The 21162-nt window shown below is 38.0% G+C and overlaps 1 protein-coding gene across 4 annotated transcripts in view; it reads left to right on the plus strand.

Annotated features, from left to right (window-relative positions):
• UST (uronyl 2-sulfotransferase) overlaps window positions 1–21162 on the plus strand; it is a 156534-nt gene that overhangs the window by 90340 nt on the left and 45032 nt on the right. For all 4 annotated transcript variants that reach the window (XM_090135572.1, XM_031612151.2, XM_090135573.1 and 1 more), the window contains one exon: window positions 9595–9748. In XM_090135572.1, coding sequence (XP_089991698.1) covers window positions 9595–9748 — 154 coding nt within the window. The remainder of the gene's footprint in view (window positions 1–9594; window positions 9749–21162) is intronic.

Here is a 21162-nt window from a genome sequence, read left to right on the forward strand (position 1 = left end):
ACTTGCCTGCTCCTTCCCATCTCAGGGTGACATTATGTGGGAATATGGTAAAAATCTAAAATTGTGCTTCTGTCAGTGATTTTTGTTTACATAAAGGTTGACTGATTAGGTCAGGATAAAGTCATAGGTAGGAGAAGCATTGAAAAGACCACCCAGAGAGAGAGACAGGCTTTTTCAGGTTTTGCTGAAGCAATGAATTCTTTACTTTCTGCAGGAGTCATAGACCACTGGGGAATACCTCCTTTAAAATTTCTTGTGATGTGGTAAAGAGATGCAAAGAGTTAAAGCATGAGCTCAATTTAATCATTTTAATTAGTTCTTAGGTTTCAGTTCAATATATCTTATTTGCTTGAAGCCTGAATGAATTAATGCTCAGCAGCAGGACACATTTTCTGTGCTGCTGAGCTGCTTCCCTGTTCTTTCTTTCAGTTGCAGTGTAATACCTGCGGTGTGTGTGTGTGTTTAGTATCTGGGTGGGTGCATGTGCTTGAGAAGAGGGGGCAATGCATTTCTTTTAGCATAATTTTCTGAGGAATTAATACTCGTACAGTGGTTCCAACTGTTGTGCGTATCTTTCCAGTTTCTCCCCCATGTCTATTTCCTGAATAATTTCTCAACCCATTGACCAGTTTCTAGTCAAATTTGGAAGGTCAGGAGAGGACTCATAAACAACAGCATTTCTTCAAATGCTCCTGCTGATGGAAAGCCAAGCCAGACAGAGCTTGCAGACATTTTGCTCAGCCATAGCCAGTGGCCACTACTGCTTGGATGCCAGCCCCAGCTCTGCTATGTTTTTCCTGCTTGGTGCATGAGGGATGTGGCGGGCAGGCTGTGGAAGGGAAGATCTGTTAAGTCTTCTGCTCCTGATGGTACTTGCTTTTAGTCACTGTCTTCAATATAAGAAATATTTCTGGTTTTCTGTTATTCATTAGTTGAACTAATGTGCAAAGTCCTTTGTTTTTCTTGTAAAATTATTTTTGGTAAACAGTCCGTATCAGCATTACTGACTTTATGTTATATTTTAAACAGATGCGGTGGCCAACACTAACTGATAAAAATGAATCTGCTGTAGGGACAGAGACAGTCACATGCAGTGATGCTGATGAATTTAGATTTTTCTTCAATTCGTGCCAGAGTTCTGAATTATGAATAGCAGCATATCACATGCTGTATGAAGGCAGATAAAGGCAGACAGAGATTCACTTTGAATAAACCCAAAACCGTAATTAATTTCTGAGTATTGTTCGGGGTTTATTTGTGGTTTTTTTTGTTCAGTTTTTCACCAGTTATGCATTTCTTCTGATACAGAAGCAGCTCTAAAAATGACAGCTTAACACAGCACTTTGACATTACAGCGTTCCCTTTTCCTGGGTTCTATAAAAAAATAAAAAAGCCAGCAAACAAGAAGAATGCAAATCTTGAAAAATTAACTTGCCTATATGTCATGGGAATCAGCTGCATGTTTAAAGTAGGAGCACTTTGTACTAGAAGCTTGGTATTTGAAAACCTTCTGTGCTAGATTGTTCATCATTTGAACAGGTTGTTTGATACATCTGCTATTTTTTAAAACTGAGTTGTCTTGTTTTGGCATAGCTTAACCTGTGTGTGTGTCTCTGGACCATTGATTTGAAAATAGAATTTCATTTTAAAATTTTTCATAGACTGGTGAGAGGTCAATAAAACCATGAAATATTTGTTACAACCCTCACCTTTATGAACAACTTGAGAATTCTTGTTTCCCCATTTCTCAGGAGCAAAAAAAATACCACACAGAATGCAGGTGTTTGCAGAACATGCCTATTACGTGCTTTAACTGTGCACAACTAGTTTTTGAAAAAAACGTGCTGGGCAAATGCATGGAGCTGGTCCTAGAAGATGCAGAATGGTTGCGTCCCTTCAAGGACAAACTAAAGTATATTTTGTATGACTTTCAGTAGTTCAGTCAACTTGCACTGATTCTGTAAACTCCATTGCTGCGGGGGATTGGGCTCTTCAAATACCTCCTTAACCACAACATCTTGAAACAACAATTGCAGCCTGAGTTTATCTACTAAAGTAGTTTCATGTTGTTGATTATTTCTTTTTCTCCTTGAAGAAAAAACATACACACCTAGGAAATATCATTAAAAGTACATTAAGGAAAAAAGTTACTACCCTCTAGGTAAGCCCTTAAAAGTAGGGAAATGTCAGCTAAACCTATGTGCTCAGCCTTAACACTGTGTCTTTATGTGTGTTCATTATAATCTATATTTTTTGCTAACACATCATGAAACACTTTCTACCACCATGTGAGGTCCACCTTGTAAAGTACACATTTCATGAATGGCCACATGGTGCTGTACTCCCTCCTACATCGTTTTTCTTTTTTTATACTAATTTTTTTTAATGATCTGACTGTGTAGTGATGTTTTTTAACTGTGGCTAAGCTTTTTAACTGGAAGGCTAAGCACAAATCTAACATGCAGTTTGACCTGTGTATGGTCTATAGGGTTGGAGGTTTGTGCTGTTGTTTTTGTGGGTTGTTTTGGGTGGTTTTGGTTTGTTTGTTTTTGTTTTTTTTTTTTTAGAAAACATTGCTCCATAGCAAGTTTTTCCAGTTTTTAAGATCAACTGATTTAGAATTTATTTCCATAGATTTCCTGCATTCTTCACATAGAAGATGTTTTAGCTTTCATTTAGCAAGTGATACAGTATTCTCTGAATAGAAGTCATTACTTGAAATCTAGTTAAGTGTGAACTGAATGTCGATGGGTTCAAGTTAGTGCTTAAATTATGCTTTCTACTGTCATTTTGGTTTCTGTGCTCACTTTTGTGCTGTAGATTAAATTACCAATTTTGGAGTAAATTAATTTAAGAAAGATGTTGATTACTTGGAGTCCAAAAGAAAGTAAAAGAAAAGAGAGACAAAAAGATCACTTGTGGAAAGCCTGAAAGAGCAGAGAAAGAAAATAGAGAGATGACTGGAAAGCAGAAACAGTGATAAGTTTTGAATGTTATATAAAGACAAAGGGAAGATACTGCTTTTAAAATGTAATAATACCAGAAGTGGTGGTTTTAAATTGTACTTACAGAGTTCTAGATTTGATGTCTGGCAAAATGCTTGAATTATAGGAGCAACAAAGCAACAAAATAGATTGTACTTAACTATTTTGTAGTTGCTAGTGATAAATGCATGGTTGATCCTGCCTTGGGGCAAAATTTGCATTACAGCAGTCCTAAGTCACTTCTGTATTCTTTCTCACCCTTGGATAATGCATTATACAGACATTTTTCTCCTGTGCAAGCCTTCATGTGTAAATTCTTACATGCTGTGGTGAAATCACATCTCAGCCTTCTCTGGTGTTTTTTTCCTTGTTTACTTTTCATGGTGAAGGTTCTGATCTTGACATTTTTTCATTGCAAGGTATCTTTTCCATCATCCTCGTGACTCTGCTCCGAACTTTGTACATGCTTTGCTTAGGAATGACTTGGAGCTTGGTTAGTGGTCATGTTAGTGCTGTGCTAGATATTTGCTCCTCTCTGCTTCAATCTAGGATCATTCTGGTCTGTAAGGTCTCCCACTGCTGGTTATCTGTGCAAGCATACCATGTCCTTGGCAGAGTTGTTCCTTTCCTGTGAATGTCTCAGTGCTTGGAGTTTCGTATGCTGTGCAACAGTTTGTTGTTTACTTATGTCTTGCTTGCCCTGTGATTCAAGTGGCTCTTTATCAGTAACCTGGTCCCTTCATTATCCTCTTCTTTTGCAATTTCATCATCTGAAAATGTTATCAGTGTTTTTTTGCTTTTCTTCTGACTCATAGATAAAAGTATTAAATAGCATAGGTTCAAATACTCAAGCATGATAATGTCCTCATATTCTTCTATTTGATGGTGATTGCTTAGAATTTCTCATTTGGGACCGGCAGCCATGTTTGCAGTTCTGTTTACACTGACTTTTATATTGTGTGCATTGTAAAACAGTGTGTACTACTAAGTTAGAGCATGTGATGAAAGGCAGTTTTTCATTACTCCCAGTTTACTGCATTTCAGTTTCCATATGGACACCCTTAGCCTTGTCTTCAGCTGCTCTGTGACAGCCATTTCCATTAGACAGCTGGAGTCACCCTTAACAATCCTGATAAATGGGTTCAGAGAGGAAGCTGAACATGCAGTACTGAGCACATTGTAACTTCTGACCCTTGCCTGCATTCTTTGTGTGATAGCCTTCCTAAGAGGTCAAGTCACAAAATGTTTTGTGAATACATATCATAGATCTGTGATCTGAGTGAATTTCGAAAGCGGATGTTTTTCTGCACACCAGAATCTAATACTTTCCAAAGTGTTATATCTTCTGTTCTACTGTTTGTTGGGAATTTCTCCTAATTTGTAATTCCATTTTCTGTTCTTCTGTACTATGCAATATACTATGCAACATCTGCTTTCGATGGAAAACTCTCTAAACTGTAAGGAAATGTCAATTAGAGGTCCAGAGAGGTCCTGAGCCAGACCTTCCAAAAGCCTTAAATACAAGGTAACTGGAACTGACTGATTTCAAATCACGTAGAGTTTGACTTAAGCTGAGGTTGGGGTTGTGCTGATAATAAGTTTTTTCTCTCTTGATTCCAGCTGTTACTTTGCATGTACTTTACTAGTCTTTCCTCCTTAAGTGTTACCTTTGCTTGAGTTGGGGATGCTTTTCAGACACAGGCAAGAGTTATGTCTGTGTTGGTGCTGCTCATTATGAATTTGTATTTCAAACTATTTTCATATCCTTAGCATGATGAAAGACACAGGGGGAAAATAACTCACTGTATGTTTACTATGCAGGAATGTAGAAGGCTGGCAGAAATACAACATCAAATATTCTGGGAGATTTATAGGATAGTGAAACACAAGGCCTGATGGTCTAAGCTGCTAGCTGTTCACTAGTCTAAGGCAGCTTACTAAGCTATTCTTTTGGTATTTTTTACAATGATATTACCCAAACAAGTCAATTCAGAAGCTCAAAATTCCTACTGTTGATGTTATAGTTCTAGCAGATGTAATTAATGAGTGCAATATTGTCACTTTGCACCATTTTACTGTTAACCTTGAATCACTGTGCAGCTTGTACCTTCCATTTGAGGGCAGCCCAGCCAAGAATGCAGTCTTAAAACTAAAAAATTTGTCTCAGCTCACCTTTTTTTTTTCCCTCCAAACTTCTAACAGGAAGCTTGAAAGCATAACTACAGCACAGGATAAAGACATAAAATTAGGACCATAAACTCCCTGAGTTTGGAGGTTGGCAGAACCATGCAGCACCATGCAGGCAAGACTTCAGCCTGCTCCTCTGGGAATTGTTGCAGAAAAGGTGTTAGCCTGTCCTTGGAGAGGATTGGTGGAGCAGCACCAAGCTGCCCACTGTCTCATGTACAGAATAGTGTTGCTTTGCCAGATGTTTCTTGAGTTGCTACAAATTAGAAATTTTCATTTCTAATTCTGCAAATAAAACGCATTTTCAGAAGACAGATTTTGATCTTACTGCATCTTAGTTCCAAAACGCTGAAAGTTTTACATTATTTTTTTTAATATGATCTCCCCTTGAAACTGTGATGCAGATCAGGTAACGGAGCTCTAACATAATTCATCTGTAAAGCTTCCTAGGCAATTGGGCTTTCAATATGGTTGTATAGAGCTGCAAAAGGAAGTTGTGCTTCCTTTCTAAGGATGCTATGTGCATATCCATATGAACATTAAGTCACTGCTATTTCCTGTTTGCTTCCATTATACTGAACTTGCAGCAACTAACTAATTTAAGAGGATATAATTTACGTTACAAGAGTAATAGGGAATTGTAGTTATTAAACGTTGAGTATCTTGATTCCCTCTATCTGTAGGGAATAAAAAAACACACTTCTGTTTGTGCAGAGAGATTTATGCTGAGCAGAAGTACAGCAGCCTTCTGATATGAAGTGATAGATCTGAAATCATATTTAACCTTTCTTAAAAAGAACTGAAATGATGAATAACAGGAGCTCAGAAATCCTTCATTCTGCAGTAAATCAAATTGCCTTGGTTGAATTTTTTGAGTTCCATAATTGTTTTTTTTATTATTATTATTCTTAGCTTAGAAGGGGTTTGTAAGCTGTTTTGAGCAAAGGTTATGCTCATATAAATAATAAAATCGTAATTCATCAGAGACATTTTTCTAGGGCAGACTCACAACATCTGGCGTATTTCTCAGCTTTCTTTTTCCCTACATTTTATTTAAAAAAACAAAACAAAACAAAAAAACTGAGAGAGAGAAATGGGGAAATATTAGTAAATCTTAGTGTTGTTGATTGAAGCCTGTCAGTAGGCTATTTATTTTGATGAAGACTCTGAAAATATACCTGTCACAACAGAGCAGTTAAAACAAACACGATAAACATGATGTAATAGCATATGTTAAATAAATCAGAAGTTAAGTGCAGGAAGAGCTTTGCAGACTCTTTGAGCTCTCCATTGGAGAATTGGTGTCCTGTCCAACTCGACTCAATTACAGCAATGCACTGCTGGGCATGTGAAGGATCCATCTAGTATGTTTATCATGCAAGATCCAAATGCTTCCCAGAGAAGATAAACCTTCTGCTCAGGCTTGGAAGAACATAATTGGCTTCCTTTCTGATCTTTTGTAACAATTACTTGAGTATACATAAGCTTATATGATATGTAACAAGAGCATTTTATGTTATTGTTTGCTGGAGTGTTTTTATGGGTGTTATTAATTTGAAAAGTTGTGTTTTGGAGAGCTAAGTAATATTTAATATGATGTGGCTGATAGGTAACTTAAAATGCACAGAACATACTTGGCCAAATGGAGCATTGATTTTCCTTTTTTTTTTTCTCTAAGTAGCCTGAGGTTATTGATTTTTAATCATTGGGATTTTTTATGTCCTTCGGCTGCTGCTGACCAAGAGTCTCAGTACAGTCCATAGAAACAAGTGATTGGAATTTGAACTCTAATAAACTATGCTTAAAACATGCAAATTTGAATATGAGCAGGAACAGACTTAAGTTTTCTGAAAATTCCCTTCTTGCTGCCTGATGGAGCAATTGCAGCTGGGTCTGTACCGGCCTGGTTAAAGTGTGCAAGAGATCAGAAATTTGAGCTGCCTGTTTTTCTGGGAGGCTTCAGTTTCTATTTTAGAAATAAGTTCCTCTGAGTTCTCAGTGAGTGACTTCCCATCCCAGCCATCCTCTGGGGACAGACGAGTTTGCATATGTCTCTTCTCAGAGCTGTTGGTACTGTGTCTGAAGTTCAGATGTTCAGGGACACGACTTTACCAGAAAAAGAACAGGCTCTAATACTTGGGCTGCTTAGTTATGCAATTTGGCCCCTCTTTTTTCTTCAGAAAAGGCAGTGAGTATTTGTTGAATATTTGTATGTAGACACTAGACCATCTGTTCTTGCTTTTTCCTTCTTAGGCTTAGCATCTACAAATCCCAGGCTTGATATGCCTGCACTCTGGCTCCTGAATCTGTCTTGAAACAGCTTGCTGCCGTGGTCATCTCTTCTTGACATCTTCATCACTTCCCCTTTTCTTTACTACTCTCCTCTCACTTCTGTCTTTAGATTACTGTTGATCAAACAGCAGGAAAAAAAACGTGTTCAGTACTTTAGGTGCACCTAATCTTGCCAGCAACCATGACACTCACCAATCTTTTTCTATTTAAATATGTACTGGCAAAGCTTAATGCCTTCAATTTTCTGTAGTAATTGCAGGAGTCTCTGTTTTTCATGTAAGTCTTATTTCTGTATGAAGGTGAAAAGAGCAACAAAAAATATCTTGGAGAAGAATTCAGAAAACTTCCTTTACAAGTGTATGTCCTAATGGGCCTATGTACTAATCAGGAAGCAAGGAGCATCTGCCTTCTTAATTGGATTGTTTGAAAGGTTTTTGCTGTCTGTGTGTTTTCAAGTTGTGGCAGCATTAAGGTCAATGAGATTACTGATATGCATAAATAAATTATTTGCGTAATTACTGATAGGCTTAGAAAAGATATGCATAAATAATGAGCTTGCTAGTCAAAGGAATCACGTGGAATAAAAATGAAGTTGAAACTGGATGGGATTTCTCTTGTCTCTTACATAATATTTTTATTTCACGTAATATTTTTTCTATTGTCACATTAACATTTTTAAACAGTTTTGCTGGGTCTTTAATATTTATGAAAACCCTGGTCTTTTTTTGTACGTATTCAGCTATTCATCTGACATGAGATGAAGAAAACTGAGAACTTCTAAAATCTAGATGGTATCCTCTCTTCTAATAGTTCACATTTTAAAAGAAATATAAACTGTGATTTAGAAAATCATTTGAGCAACATTTAAATACTTAAATATGGCTGTGTCCTCCAGCTTTCAAAATACATAATAAGCTTAACAATCCCTGCAATGGGGAAATGGGACAAACCTAATCATAATTAGATCAGATAAATTCTGAATTGGATTTCTCCTAGGAAAATCTCAATCCAAATAAGTTTAATTTGCTTGGTCTTACATCATTATAATCCATAAGTCTCTTCCAGAACGTAAATGTCCATGCTTCTGTTTTGACCAAGGAAGAGCGTAATCGCCAGTGGCTTGGATATTAGCATCATTTGTTGGTGATGGGTATTGATGTTAAATAAGCAGTCAATACTTTAATGTTCTAAAAATGCATCATAATCACAAGCCTTAACTGCTCAAGCTCCCTTTTCCTCTCTTTCTCCTTGTGTATTCTACATATTAAATGGAACGTCCTTGTTCTAACTGCTGGGCAGAGGCAGGTACCCTCAACTGCAGATTCCTTTGCTGTCTTTTATACAACCCCTGGACACTGATGTTTTTACCCTTTATTTTTCTTCGGACTTGCGTGTACTTGAAATTGATACTTAGTTGTTTTTTTTTTTTTTTGATGCAGGAATTTTCATAATAGTATTTTTAAATTTCCAGTAAATGCAGTATGAGGGCAAAGCACTATGTAGCCACTAAATAACCTAAAATAAAGCAGATATGGAGTAGGCTTGGGGGTGAGGGGAGGAAGATCTGCACAAGTTACAGCAAATAAAAAGATGGAAATACCATGCATATCTTTCAGCTCATCCAGAGGGAGCCATTTGAAATATGCTTGATTGTTACAAAATCCTTTGCGTGTTCCTACTCTTACTGTACAGGTGAGAGTGGCTCAGGGCTGCCTCATGGCAGTCAGCATCAGACACTGCCTGCTCTGACATGATTTTCCAGGCAGGAAGCATTTAGAAAAAGAAATGTTCGTCCTTGGTTTAATCTGCAGGATGTTCTTCATCTGAAAACTGTAAGGAGAAAACAGAAGCATGACCATAGACACAGTGGAAATAGGTTATCTTTAGTATAACTAAAATGTTTATAGTCCACTACAGCTTAATAGGATATTGTATTTACATTTAATCCTTGAGAGATCTTGTGTGCTTTTACAGAGTTTTGTGTGCAGTTGTAAGCATCTCAGTTTTGCTTCTAGCCTTGTAAGTGCTCTGAACTCTATAGAGAACAGTTTGAGAACATTCAGGTGAAAGACAGATACGTGCACTTGTCTGAAACCTTCTGATGACATTCACCCATTTTTCTTCCCACCAGGTTTGGAGGAGACCAGCCGGTGTACATCAATATTATTAGAGATCCTGTCAATCGATTTCTATCCAATTATTTTTTCCGACGTTTCGGAGACTGGAGAGGAGAACAGAATCATATGATCCGTACCCCCAGCATGAGGCAGGAGGAAAGATATCTGGTATGTTTAAACAAAAGGATCCTATTACTGATTTCCCAATGTAGATACATAATGCTTTTGTTCAAAATGCGGCCTGAAAAGTGGGAGACTGAGGCGTCAGTGTTGCAACGTTGTATTTTTTTTTTTTTTGTCTTGCCTGGCTGGTCCTTAGTTTGGTTGGCCTTAATGTGAAGACTGCTTCTGTTGAATTTAGTTGTCCTATTCAATCTTTGTAAGCTGACAGCAAGTCCTAAATGCCATTGAATTTTAGTCCTTCTACCAGGTTGGATCAGGATGGTACAATAGTTACACATAATAATTCTGCCAGAAGTTATCACTGTTAATATTCAGGCAAAATTATAGGTTGAAACTGTGGCTGTAACTATGCAGCCTTGCTGGAGAAAAATTGGAAAACTGAGCAATCCAGTGAGCCTAAGCCTGATTTTTTTTTTTTTCCTGTTCATACACAGCTTCTTCACACCAGGACTCTGATCTGAGTTCCAGATTTGGTTTTGTATTCTTTTTTTGAAATAAGTAGGTGATAATAATGCTGGATGAGCTGCTTTTCATAACAACAGTTCTTATTTTCTTCAACAGCTGAACTGTCATAATGCCCATAAGCCTTTGTCACAGACCAGGATCTCTTGGCAGTAGTTGTACAAATTCTGAGTGAAAAACATGGAAGCAGGGGTGGTGATTGGCTTGTTTGATGCCTGATACCTGGTCTCTATCATGTGCTCCACCACCAAACTAAGAAGACAGAAAGGTGGAAGTAAACCTTACCTTCTCTGTAAGAGAGGTTCAGTTGGTTGCACTCCGCCACACGGAGAGCTACAGAGGATGTTCAGTGATAGAACAGCTTCATGTTCTCCCATGACATGTTGCAAGCCAGATGTAACAAAACAAACGAGGGACTGTGGTTGCTGGAGAACAAAGAGAGAGAATAGACTGCTATTTTAAGATGTTTTGAAAGGCCGGTGAAGTACAAGATGTGCTGTGGATGAGCTGAAGAGAACACATTCCAAGCAATGGTTTCAGTCCAAGCTAAGGCCAGATGGATTCAAAGAAAATTGGTTGTATTTCCACAATAGGGCTGTGTTTGTTTGTTTGTTTGTTTTTGTACTTCAGTGCTCCTGTTTTTCATGCAAAGCCCTGGGAACAGCTAATTCTATAAGTTATGGATAGTGTCAGAGGAATGACAATGTGCACCTTTTTCAGTACGATTGGATAAGAGTTTAAGCAGAACTGAAATGCAGAAATGAAATCTAATTTGTTATGTTTATGTAGATTTAAAAATTAACAGAAATCACCTCTTCATTTCACTTGTGTCGGAGTGTTCTTTAAGAAATTATATTTAATTCTTTACATGCATGTACATATGTATACCTACACATAAATCAGTAAGAAGCTACAGTCTAAAGCAAATAAAAAGTGGCCATCTGTTGACAGCATTAGTTGTTTTGTTGAAAAGGCTGTCTGTCATTCTGAGACTCCATTGGCAACCTTTATCAAAACTGTATTTTCTTTCAGTTTAGATCTCCAGTTGATTGTTAGAAGCCTGGAAACATTTCTGTGATCTGTCCTCCTTCCATCCTTGGCCAAGTTTGAGTGTCAGTCATACAACTCAGAAAGGGTGGTTGTTCCTCTCAGAGTAATACGTAGGCCACCTGCCAGTGAAATTCATTTTAACAAAAGCTGCTCATTCTGAATATTAAGCATTTTTAAGACTGCTGCTACGTGACTGTGTTTTAATTTTTTTTCTCAGTGGTGTAAAGAAATCTGCTGGCATGTAATTTGAAACTAAGGTAATGGATTCTGTGACATGGTAGTTTCAGAAATCTGCAGAATAAATAGGCTGATCTGGCTGTGAAAAAAACTAAGCAGTTGGTTCTACATCTGTGCATGAGCACAGGGCAGCCCTTTAGCACACAGACAGTCTCGTTGTCCTTATGTGTCTTCCCTAATATTTGACTTTTTATTTTACTGAAAACTCACCATAAAGTGTTGTGGTTTTTTTTTTTTTTTTTTTTTTTTTTTCCAAGAGACTATTTGAACAATAAGCTTGCAGTTAAAAGATCTCTGTGTTTCATACGCTTAACAATATTGCTTGCATATTAAATAATTTCTGTATTTTAGGCCTGGACAACTATTTGTGCAACCTGGTGTAGGGAACCTGCTTTGGCAGGGGGGTTGGACTCGATGATCTCTGGAGGTCCCTTTCAACCCCTGCAATTCTGTGATTCTGTGATTCTATGATTTATCAGAGAAATATATCTAAGTCCTTTGGTATGAGATGAGCCTGGAGGTGAGCCGATACCATAAAAGTACAGGAAGAATACAAGAAGCTTTTGCTTCTCTTCTTTCATTATGCCTCAGATGAAAAACTACAAAAACACAAAACTGCTCCAGAACATTGAGCTCTTTGCTCTTGAGATCCTGAGAAGCCTTGTGCTGTCAGCAGTTAGAGACATGAAATGCATTGGAGAATGTTTATATGTAAGGCCCAGTACCTCCTCTGTTTTTACCAGAGTCAGGTTTGTCTGAGGAAAGGAACTCAACCTTTGGAATTGGAATATTCAGTGGCTAATTGCATTTTTCTCCAAGCACTGATATTTTGCTTCTTTTTTTGTTTGTTTATTTGTTTGGAAAAAAGAAGGTTTGCTTCTTTTGGAAGGTGTTCTGTACAATGGAGATATTTTTGAGGCTACCCTGGCATCTTGGTTAGTGACCACAAACACTGCTTCTATCACTTGAAAAGCTGAGAGTGTGCATTTTGTCTCAGAAAGTTCAGCAGAAAAGTGTGGGAGCTCAGCACCTCTTTAAAGTGGTCTCTTAAAGGGAAGAAAAAGATGTCAAAATCAAGGTTTGTAAAGTTATGTATTCAGTGAACTCCCGCTGTGCCATTAGATTGTGATTAATCCCTTCCTCTCAGCTGTGATCCTTAGGGGAAAAGGGAAGGGAAGAAGATGTTGGAAAAATACCTTGAAGTCTTTTTGTTCCTTGGGTGCTTTTTTATTTATTTATTTTTTTAACTGTGAAAATCAGAATTGCTGACATTGCAAAAATCAGAAACAGAGACAGGAATTTCCACTGTTCACCGATCATTTGAAATTTTCTCTGAATAGAGATTCAGGCTTTGACTCTGCTCCAGAGAAAACAACCATTCATTCAAGAGTCAGATAAATTGTTTTAAATGTTTCGGCAAATGTCTGTGTTTACCAAAATTTAGTTCAAAGCCAAGACAGAAAACAAGTCCTTTATTCACAAGTCAGATTCGATGGAGGCAGCTGCTGCAATGTGAGACTTCCCACTCAGATCAGCAAGCTCCTTGCCCTGACCTGGCACTTTTTGTGCTGGAGTGAATTACTGTCAGTTGCTTTAATAGTTCACTTTCAAGCTTCCCCAAATAATAGTGTCAACGCTATAGTGTGGAGTATTGCAGAGACGGTGCTGGTTTGAGGTGGTGGCAAGTACTTCAGGTAGAGCCTCAAGCATTCTCATGCAAGAGTTACCATATCTTGCATTCCTGCAAGAGGAGACAAATTCATTATAGTGAATTCAAATTCATTTGTAGTAACTGTGTTTCAGATTGAACTACCGTAAATAAATCAAGCAATCTCTTGTTGGTACAGCTGGGATCACTGCTTGTGCTAAGCAAGACTGTGTATCAGATAATGTAGCTTGGGGCCTGAAAGTGCAGAAAGTAAGAAACACTCCTGATAAAGCGTGACAACCATAAGTATTTGAGAGCTTTGTATTGAAGTTCCCTTTCCCAGAAGGTCTATTAGTGATTATCCAGCACTTACTACAACTGCAGTGTGAAACATCAAATACAGAATGTATGTATAGCTTTATCCATATTTCTTTAATGTGTGCTGTGACTTTGATGTGAAACTGCTAAGGGTGATTGAAGGTGGGAAGCAGTATGAGCTATGCATTGTTGACTGAGTTGCGGGAAAGCTGGTTCTATGTGCTTGAATCTCTGTCAGTTCTGGGGTCACTGGAAGCATGGTTCCTAATTATACATATATATATGTGTGTATATATGAAGCATGGTTCCTAATTTTATATATATATATATATATATACACACACATATATATAAAGAAAGAGAGAGCTCAGTAAGTTAATGAGTGGTCACCTGCACATAGGATTTTTCTGACATTCAGTATAAGTAAGTAGGGTGAGAGTGGGAGAGTTGCCTAGTTGCAGGTTGTGGGTGGGGGCATTTCTGTACAGTATTTTTTTGCAGAGGTTAGGTGTTAATTGACTGAATCATAAACTTTTGGGGGGTCTGGTGAAGTGAGAATTGTTTGAGTTGAGAAATGGAGGCATGCAGAGGTTAAAAAGATTTGCCTAAATCCATGCAGTGTATATCAGATATCAGTTACTGGATTCATAGCTTTAGTTAAGAGACCAATGTTTTATGCACCTCAGTGCTGTTCCTTTCCTTCCCAAACATACAGTAGTCATTTTGCTCCCTGTGCATTGTTGAATGTTGAGATGACTTGAAATGGTCATTTGAGGTCCTTTAGGGTATCCTGAGCTGCAGGGCAGTTTGCAGCTGCACCCCTCATCTGAGATCGCACAGTAGCATCAATCTCTGTGGTTGCCGGGAGGGTGCTGCCGGAGCACAGCCACCTGTCAGCTGACCCAATTAGAACAGTTTGCTGCTTCTTCTCTCTAATGAGTGCTTTTAATAGTCTCCAGCTGTTCCCTTTTGCTGTATTAACTCCTCACAGCAAAATTTTTGTCGTGTTTTTATAACTCTTCGTCTACTGTGTATGCTCCAAAGCTCTAAACAAGCTATCATTCCCCCAGATTTTCCCATTTTATATTAACAATTTATTGGACCATGAAGTGAAAGATAATTCAGATTTCACTTGGAGGAGGGAGTAGTTAAACAACTTAGAAAATGTGATTTGAAAGAAAATGTTTTCATGTCTTACATTTTCTTTTCAGTGACTGTAACTTACAAAGCAATATTTTTTAAGTTCCCTTATGGATTTGCATTCCTAACAGTATGGCATTATGCAATTATGATTGTGAGAAAATGTCTTACTAATCTGTTCTCATTTACAAATTGGAATCAATTGCATACAGTCAGTGGGCAACATAGTATTGTTTAAGATTGCAGCGCTAAAATCTTCTATGTAATTCAAAATGTGTGCTTACATTAATAGCAAATATGCAAAGATATGGATTTTATTAATACTGTGCTTTTGATTATATCATTCTGTATTGCATCCTTTTTCATGCAGACAGGATACAGCATAAAATCGTAGAATCATAGAATGACTTGGGTTGGAAGGGACCTCAAAGATCATCTAGTTCCAACCACCAGTAATAACCACAATATTTTGTTTCGGAATCTAAAAACTTGGGGTCTATTTTCATGCAATATTCTGTCAGTTAATTACATGTGACTGAAAATTTCTGGCTGCTGCGAATGTTTAGAAACTGCATGAGATAGCAGAAGCCAAAGAGCAGAAGAATCTCATGCTCTGAGTACCCCCAATCGCATTTAAATATAATGTTATTACAGAGTCGTAACACCACTAATAAACAGTACGTGGCATTAAAGCTTTTTTAAGTACACTATTTTATGTTCTTATATTTAAGGACCTGACTGCATTGGTCCCAGTTGAGAAATATGAACCTTCATTTTTATGGAGATTTGCTAGGTTAGTTAATTGTACCTTTATGAATCTAAATAATACAAGGTATCTCTTGATGTGTTCTTCTGTTTGTTTTGACTAAATGCATTGTGGTAGCTTGGGGAGCTAGTTTTCTCCAGCTATTCTGTAGGAATCTAATGTTTGTGGAGTGGAAAATCCCAAATACAGAACAGAGTCTACTGTATCGAGCACAAGAATGATCCTTTCTGCCCTGGTTTTAATCTCCAAAACATTCTGAAAATATAACATGGGCATACTTTCTTGCCTTACCCACTGTATTTAGTCACTGGCCACCAAATAATCTTTTTTTAAAGATATCTCATATATTTATCAGTGGAAGTCTGACTTTTTGAAGTGTTTGTTTTTTTTTTTAACATTTAATTAAAAAGATTTGAAGTCTTGTCTAATGAAATCATAGTAGCCTTCTCTAGAAAAACCTATTTAATACTTTCTTAAGTGCACTCCTGTTTGTTTCTCCTGGTTGCTTTATGCTCTCACCATGTAAATGAAAGCTGGCTTATTGACATTGTAGTGCGGAGAGAAACTGCAGAACCTTTTAGTTCTCTGTATGGATGATAGAGAGAGAGGCACCCCACCCCTTACAGTCAATATATTGAACTTGATCAGATTATGGTGTGATAATGCAATTTCAAGCAGTCCGATACTCATTTTGCAGGAATCAAAAACTGCAGGAACTGACAACCTGTAAGGAAAAAAAGAATTTATTAGCCTGCTTTATTTCTTGTCTGTCATTCTCCTTCCTCTTTGCCGTTTGCGGTTTGCACATAACTTTTCTGGCTGTCAGCACTACCAGCAAAGTGAAATAAACTGAAATCCCAATCTCTAAAACTTGTAAAGCTTCCAGAAGTTGGAATCACAATGAAAGTTCAGGATGCTCAGACTGATGGAGTCACCTGCCTGATAGTGTGATGAGAGAGAGCAGTGTTCTCATAAAGGTATTCAAGACTATATGCTGTGCTTTAGATGTCTGGCTAAGATAATTCAGGTACTCTGTAGTGTTAAAAGTAGTTTTAGTGATGCCCTGAATGTATTCTAAGATATCTCTGTTATCATTAGCTTAAATTGAGTGTCGTCAGCAAAATATTTTCTAATTGCGTATAGTTTGGTTGTGGTGTGGACTCTTCTGTCAACTGTAGAATAAGTGGATAAATTCTATATTTTTAAGTGTTGTGGTTTAACTTGACAGCAGCACGGCTCCACACAGCTGTTTGCTTTCTCTCCTTCAAGTGAAATGAGAGAGGGAATTGGAAACAAAATAGAATTCATCGGTTGAGATAAAAAGCTATTTACTAAAATGGAAGAGGAAAATGGAAACAAAAATGCTCTGATAAGAAAGCGTGTGTGTATAGTTATCAGCAATGCACCTACTTGACAGCTGAGCCCAGCTAACAGTACAACTGCTCGCTAATCAAATCCCTGCCAGCAATGCAATGTCTCACCCCCCCCACCAGCCAATGCCCAGGAACCCCCAAGCAGTGGTTGCCACCCAGCCAGCTGCCCACAGCTTTATGGCCTTCCACATGGAGCCAGGGGCATGCTGTTCTGGTCAGTACCTGGGCTCACATTGCTGGAGCCAGGATGCGTGGGATCTTTGAGTGTCCCTAGAAACAGAGCTGAGGGGCTTATCCATGCTGGGGACCTGGGAAGCATTTCAGAGGTTTATTTCAGATGTTAAAGCCAGTATGTGGTTTTCTGCCTCGGCTAAATAAAGCTACACGTGCCTGTCACTCACAACTATTCTGCTGTGGCAACTCCTACACCAATACCACCTGTTTGGAGAATGTAGACCATGGCTTTTAGCTTTTCTGACAGAGCTATACAGAAATGATACCTGCCCTGCTTAGCTAGACAGTGTAATTTTTCACATTAGGATATTGTGAACTTCGGATCAAGAACAAGAGGAACGAGGTGAAAAATTGGATAGAAGAAGGAAGAGGGGGTTACTGGGAGGGAATGTAAGGAGCAGACTCAAATTCAAGTCCTCAGTGCAGAGATCATCTCCTGGTGTTGTTGCTATTTGTCTAGCTATTTATCACTAGTTAAACGTAGGAAGGAGAACAAAAAACAAACAAAAAAAGGTAATATAAGTAGCAGGAATATAATAACTGTAATTATCGTATGAGATTAGAGGGCAACTGTGGCCAATGTCCATACTTGATTGTTTTCTAGGGCAACACTTCCTCTTTTGAGAGCGTGTGATCTTTGACCCAAGTGTAGGTAACCCTGGAAACTGCTGCTCCATATTAATGTGCAGAAGAACTTCTTTGCAGTAAGGGTGACAGAGCACTGGAACAGTTTGCCCAGAGAGGTTGTGGTGTCTCCTTCTATGGAGATATGGAGGTATTCTAGACCCATCTAGACATCTACCTGTGCGACCTATTGTAGGGAACTTGCTCTAGCAGGGGGGTTAGACTTGATGATCTCTAGAAGTCCCTTCCAACCCCTGCAGTTCTATGACTTCCCCATGCAAGATGCACTTCCCTGTGCACTGCCGGTAATCAACCCTGTTTCTCTCCTGAGTAGGGAAGGACATGAATTGGTTTCTCTGCATTGTCAAATATTGACATCCTCCTTTGTTAAATTAAATCTATATGGTGTTCATTGTAACTAACTTTAATGAATTACATTTAAATTTTAGGGGTCTTAAACTCACAATATTGTGAGCACAAAGCAGTGAATGCTAAGAGAATAGTGTGCTTTATTTAAAAAAAAAAAAAAAAGTAGACTAATCATTGACTGACTGACTTAGCACAAACAAATAAAGAACCCTTTGTTCGACAGTGAAAATGAAGCACAAAGACACAAATTTAGATTTTGTTTCTGTCTCATTACAGAGTGAACAGATCTGAACTGGGGAATAGTTTTCCCAACAAACAGTTGTTCATTGTTTCATTTTGCTTTGTTTGCTTCATGCTCCTGTGAGGTAGAAACATGCATTTGTTTTTCTACAACTTCTAATTAGGTACCAAACACCGTAGGTTTTTGTTGGCAACTGAATTTGGATGTTCTCTCTAGTGTTTGGCACTGCCTGGCAAGTAGCTGTTGTGCTTTACCCCTGGAGCATCCTTCAGGTGTCAGATATTCCAGATGTTCAGATTTTCCATCTTGGCATAAAGGGTATTACTGCAGACGTTTTTATTTTATTTTTAAGAGTGTTTTTTCTAAGAGTAGAAGTTGTACTATGAGGTTATCAGCATACTAATAGCTTCAGTTAAAAACTTTTTAGTATGGAGGCTCTGGGCTGGTATTGTGTCCTCCCTGCTCATTTTTTTCCCAAGGGATATGAAAGGATCAGGAACTTCAGGCAGTGAGTAAATGGATTGCCTTTTTTTTGCCAGACTGATAAGTAATTGCAATCAAAAGAGCAGCTGGGAAGTGCTTACTATAGTTGCTTTGGGAAGAATAATGGTTTCTGTGGCCTTAGATGAGGACTGATGCAAACCACATACTGTAAGGCATATTGGCACCTAAGTGAAATGGAAACCCAATGGAAACAAACCCAGGCATCTGAGGGATACTGGTGGTCACTGAGAGTCCTTCAGAAAACTGTGTATGTATGCTCTGATTCCTTCAGCCTTTTTTTGGTGAGTTTTACTTAGAATTAAATAGCAAAATAACTGAAGCATAACTAAAGGTTGGTGTTGCCAGCAGGAAACTTGAGGGAACAGACTGTGATAAGCTGCAAACCTGTTCTTCTTGTAATTGAGTAGGGTTTGAAGCATTTTGCCATTGTTTCTTTATAGCCAGTCAAGTAAGAATGAGGATTGCTGCCAGGAACTCTTTTTCCTGTCTTTTTTTATAATTCTCCCCTTTTTAAAGAAAGGCTACTTGACGGGTGTCAACTTTTTTAGATGCTGTATTTTTTGATTACTAAAATCAAATAGTAAAACTCAAAAAACACACATCACTCACAGACCTGTTGGCTGATGATGCTACGTAGTTACAAACTATCACAGGTGTCAGTGGGGGATTGTCTGGAATGAAAAGGTGAAGCCATCATTCAGAGGAAGCAGTAAGCTTTCCGTATCAGCAGAGAAAATACGGTCTGTGAATTGTTTCAAGGTAGGGAAGTTTTCCTTTCAAGTCAGAGCAGCGTTCCCTTTTTCTGTTTTTTACTCTAAGCTTTCTCTTGTTAACTAGTATTTTCAAAGCTCCAATATCCCTTGTAATTGTGGTTGCTATACCTGAAAAGGAAAAGGAAGAACCAAAAAACAACAAAGGCCGTTTAGCTGATTATTTGTTATTAGGGACTCCGGAAAACGGTCTACCATTGTTTCAGCAAAGCTGCCCACTGCTTGATGAATTATTGAAACACAGTCTAGCCAGGTTACCTTGAACACAACTTTTTCCTGAGTTCTGGTCCAAGCATAGCCAGCCACTATTCATAACTAAGCTTGTCAAGAGTAATTTCCTTTTTTCTTGGGGAAAAATCCAATAAGTGGTGGCAAAAAGGAAACTTTCCATTGCAAATATGGGTTGCTAAATGAGATTTTTTAAAATAAATTAAATTACTGTCCACTGTAAGAAGGAAAAAAAAAAAAAACAAAACTACACATCAATGAAAGGAAAAATGAAAAGCAAATCAAAATTCCATCAGAATATAATCCAAAGAGATGATGTCTTTTATAAAATGACCCCTCAGTCCAGCAGAGTTTTGAACTTCCGTGACTTCATGATTGATCTTGTTTCTTGTTGTATTTTTGGAAGCAGAAGCACCTGGAGTGAGGTGATAAAGAGATTCTGGATTTTCATGTGGGCAGGAAGGCATTTTTCTGTTTTTCAAGGTTGTGAGGCTCAAAACTAAAAAGAAGTTAAACAGGAACATTTTTATGTCTCTAAATCTTGTTGTTTGGGGAGTTTTAAATAGTTGGAGTTGTCCTTACAGTGACAGTTCTGTCTAAATGAAAAAGGAAATCAGTATGTCTGTTCCATTTTGTTTCAGCTATTCTGAATGGTGCTGCTAGTAGTAATGCAATAAGTAATAATCCAGAAAAGCATTAGAGCTGTTCAGCGGGGAGATTATATAAGTAAGGAAATTAGGTAGGGTCAGCAGAGCAGAAACCATCCTCAGCTTTAACAGCATGGAAGCCACATGCAGAAGTAATGCGGTTTTCATCTCTGCTCTATGCATCTTTTTGTATCTCAGACCTCGGAGATGAAGGAAAAGATTCAAGGTCAGAAGACACTGGGCAAAAATCTGATAAGAAAACAGTTGTATTCACACTTGTATCTTTTTTCTCACACCTTTCAAGAGGTTTGTGGTAAAGTATCACTACAAGTATGGTAGGCCGAGAAGACATTTACACCTTGTTGCTGTAAAGGAAGCCTGTTACTTATTCCTGAAAGTTAATCAAAGCTATCATCTAAATATTGAAGAAAGTAAGCATTTTTCTCCCCAGTTCTTGTCACATAAGCTTCTGTTACAGCATGTGCAAATGGAGTGGCTCCGTCTTCGGTTCTGTCTCTGTCTGAGAGGGTGTGCAGAACAGCATTCATGTTTAATGCTTATTGCCAATGGAATTAACTTTCTTCTGGCTCATGGACTGCTTCTCTCTGGTAATATCTTTAATGTTCAGAACTCTGATGATTGTTTCTGTCAGCCTTTTTTTCAAACTTTTTCATTTTGAAACTATCGCTTTGTGAATATTTACTGAAACAATGTGATGTTTTTGTCAAGATATTATGGTAGTCATAGAAATTCAATGTTTTTGTTGGTATAGGTGTTTTAAGGTTTTC

The sequence above is a fragment of the Phasianus colchicus genome, chromosome 2 (genome assembly GCF_987193195.1).
Source record: "Phasianus colchicus chromosome 2, bPhaCol1.hap1.1, whole genome shotgun sequence".
NCBI lineage: Eukaryota > Metazoa > Chordata > Aves > Galliformes > Phasianidae > Phasianus > Phasianus colchicus.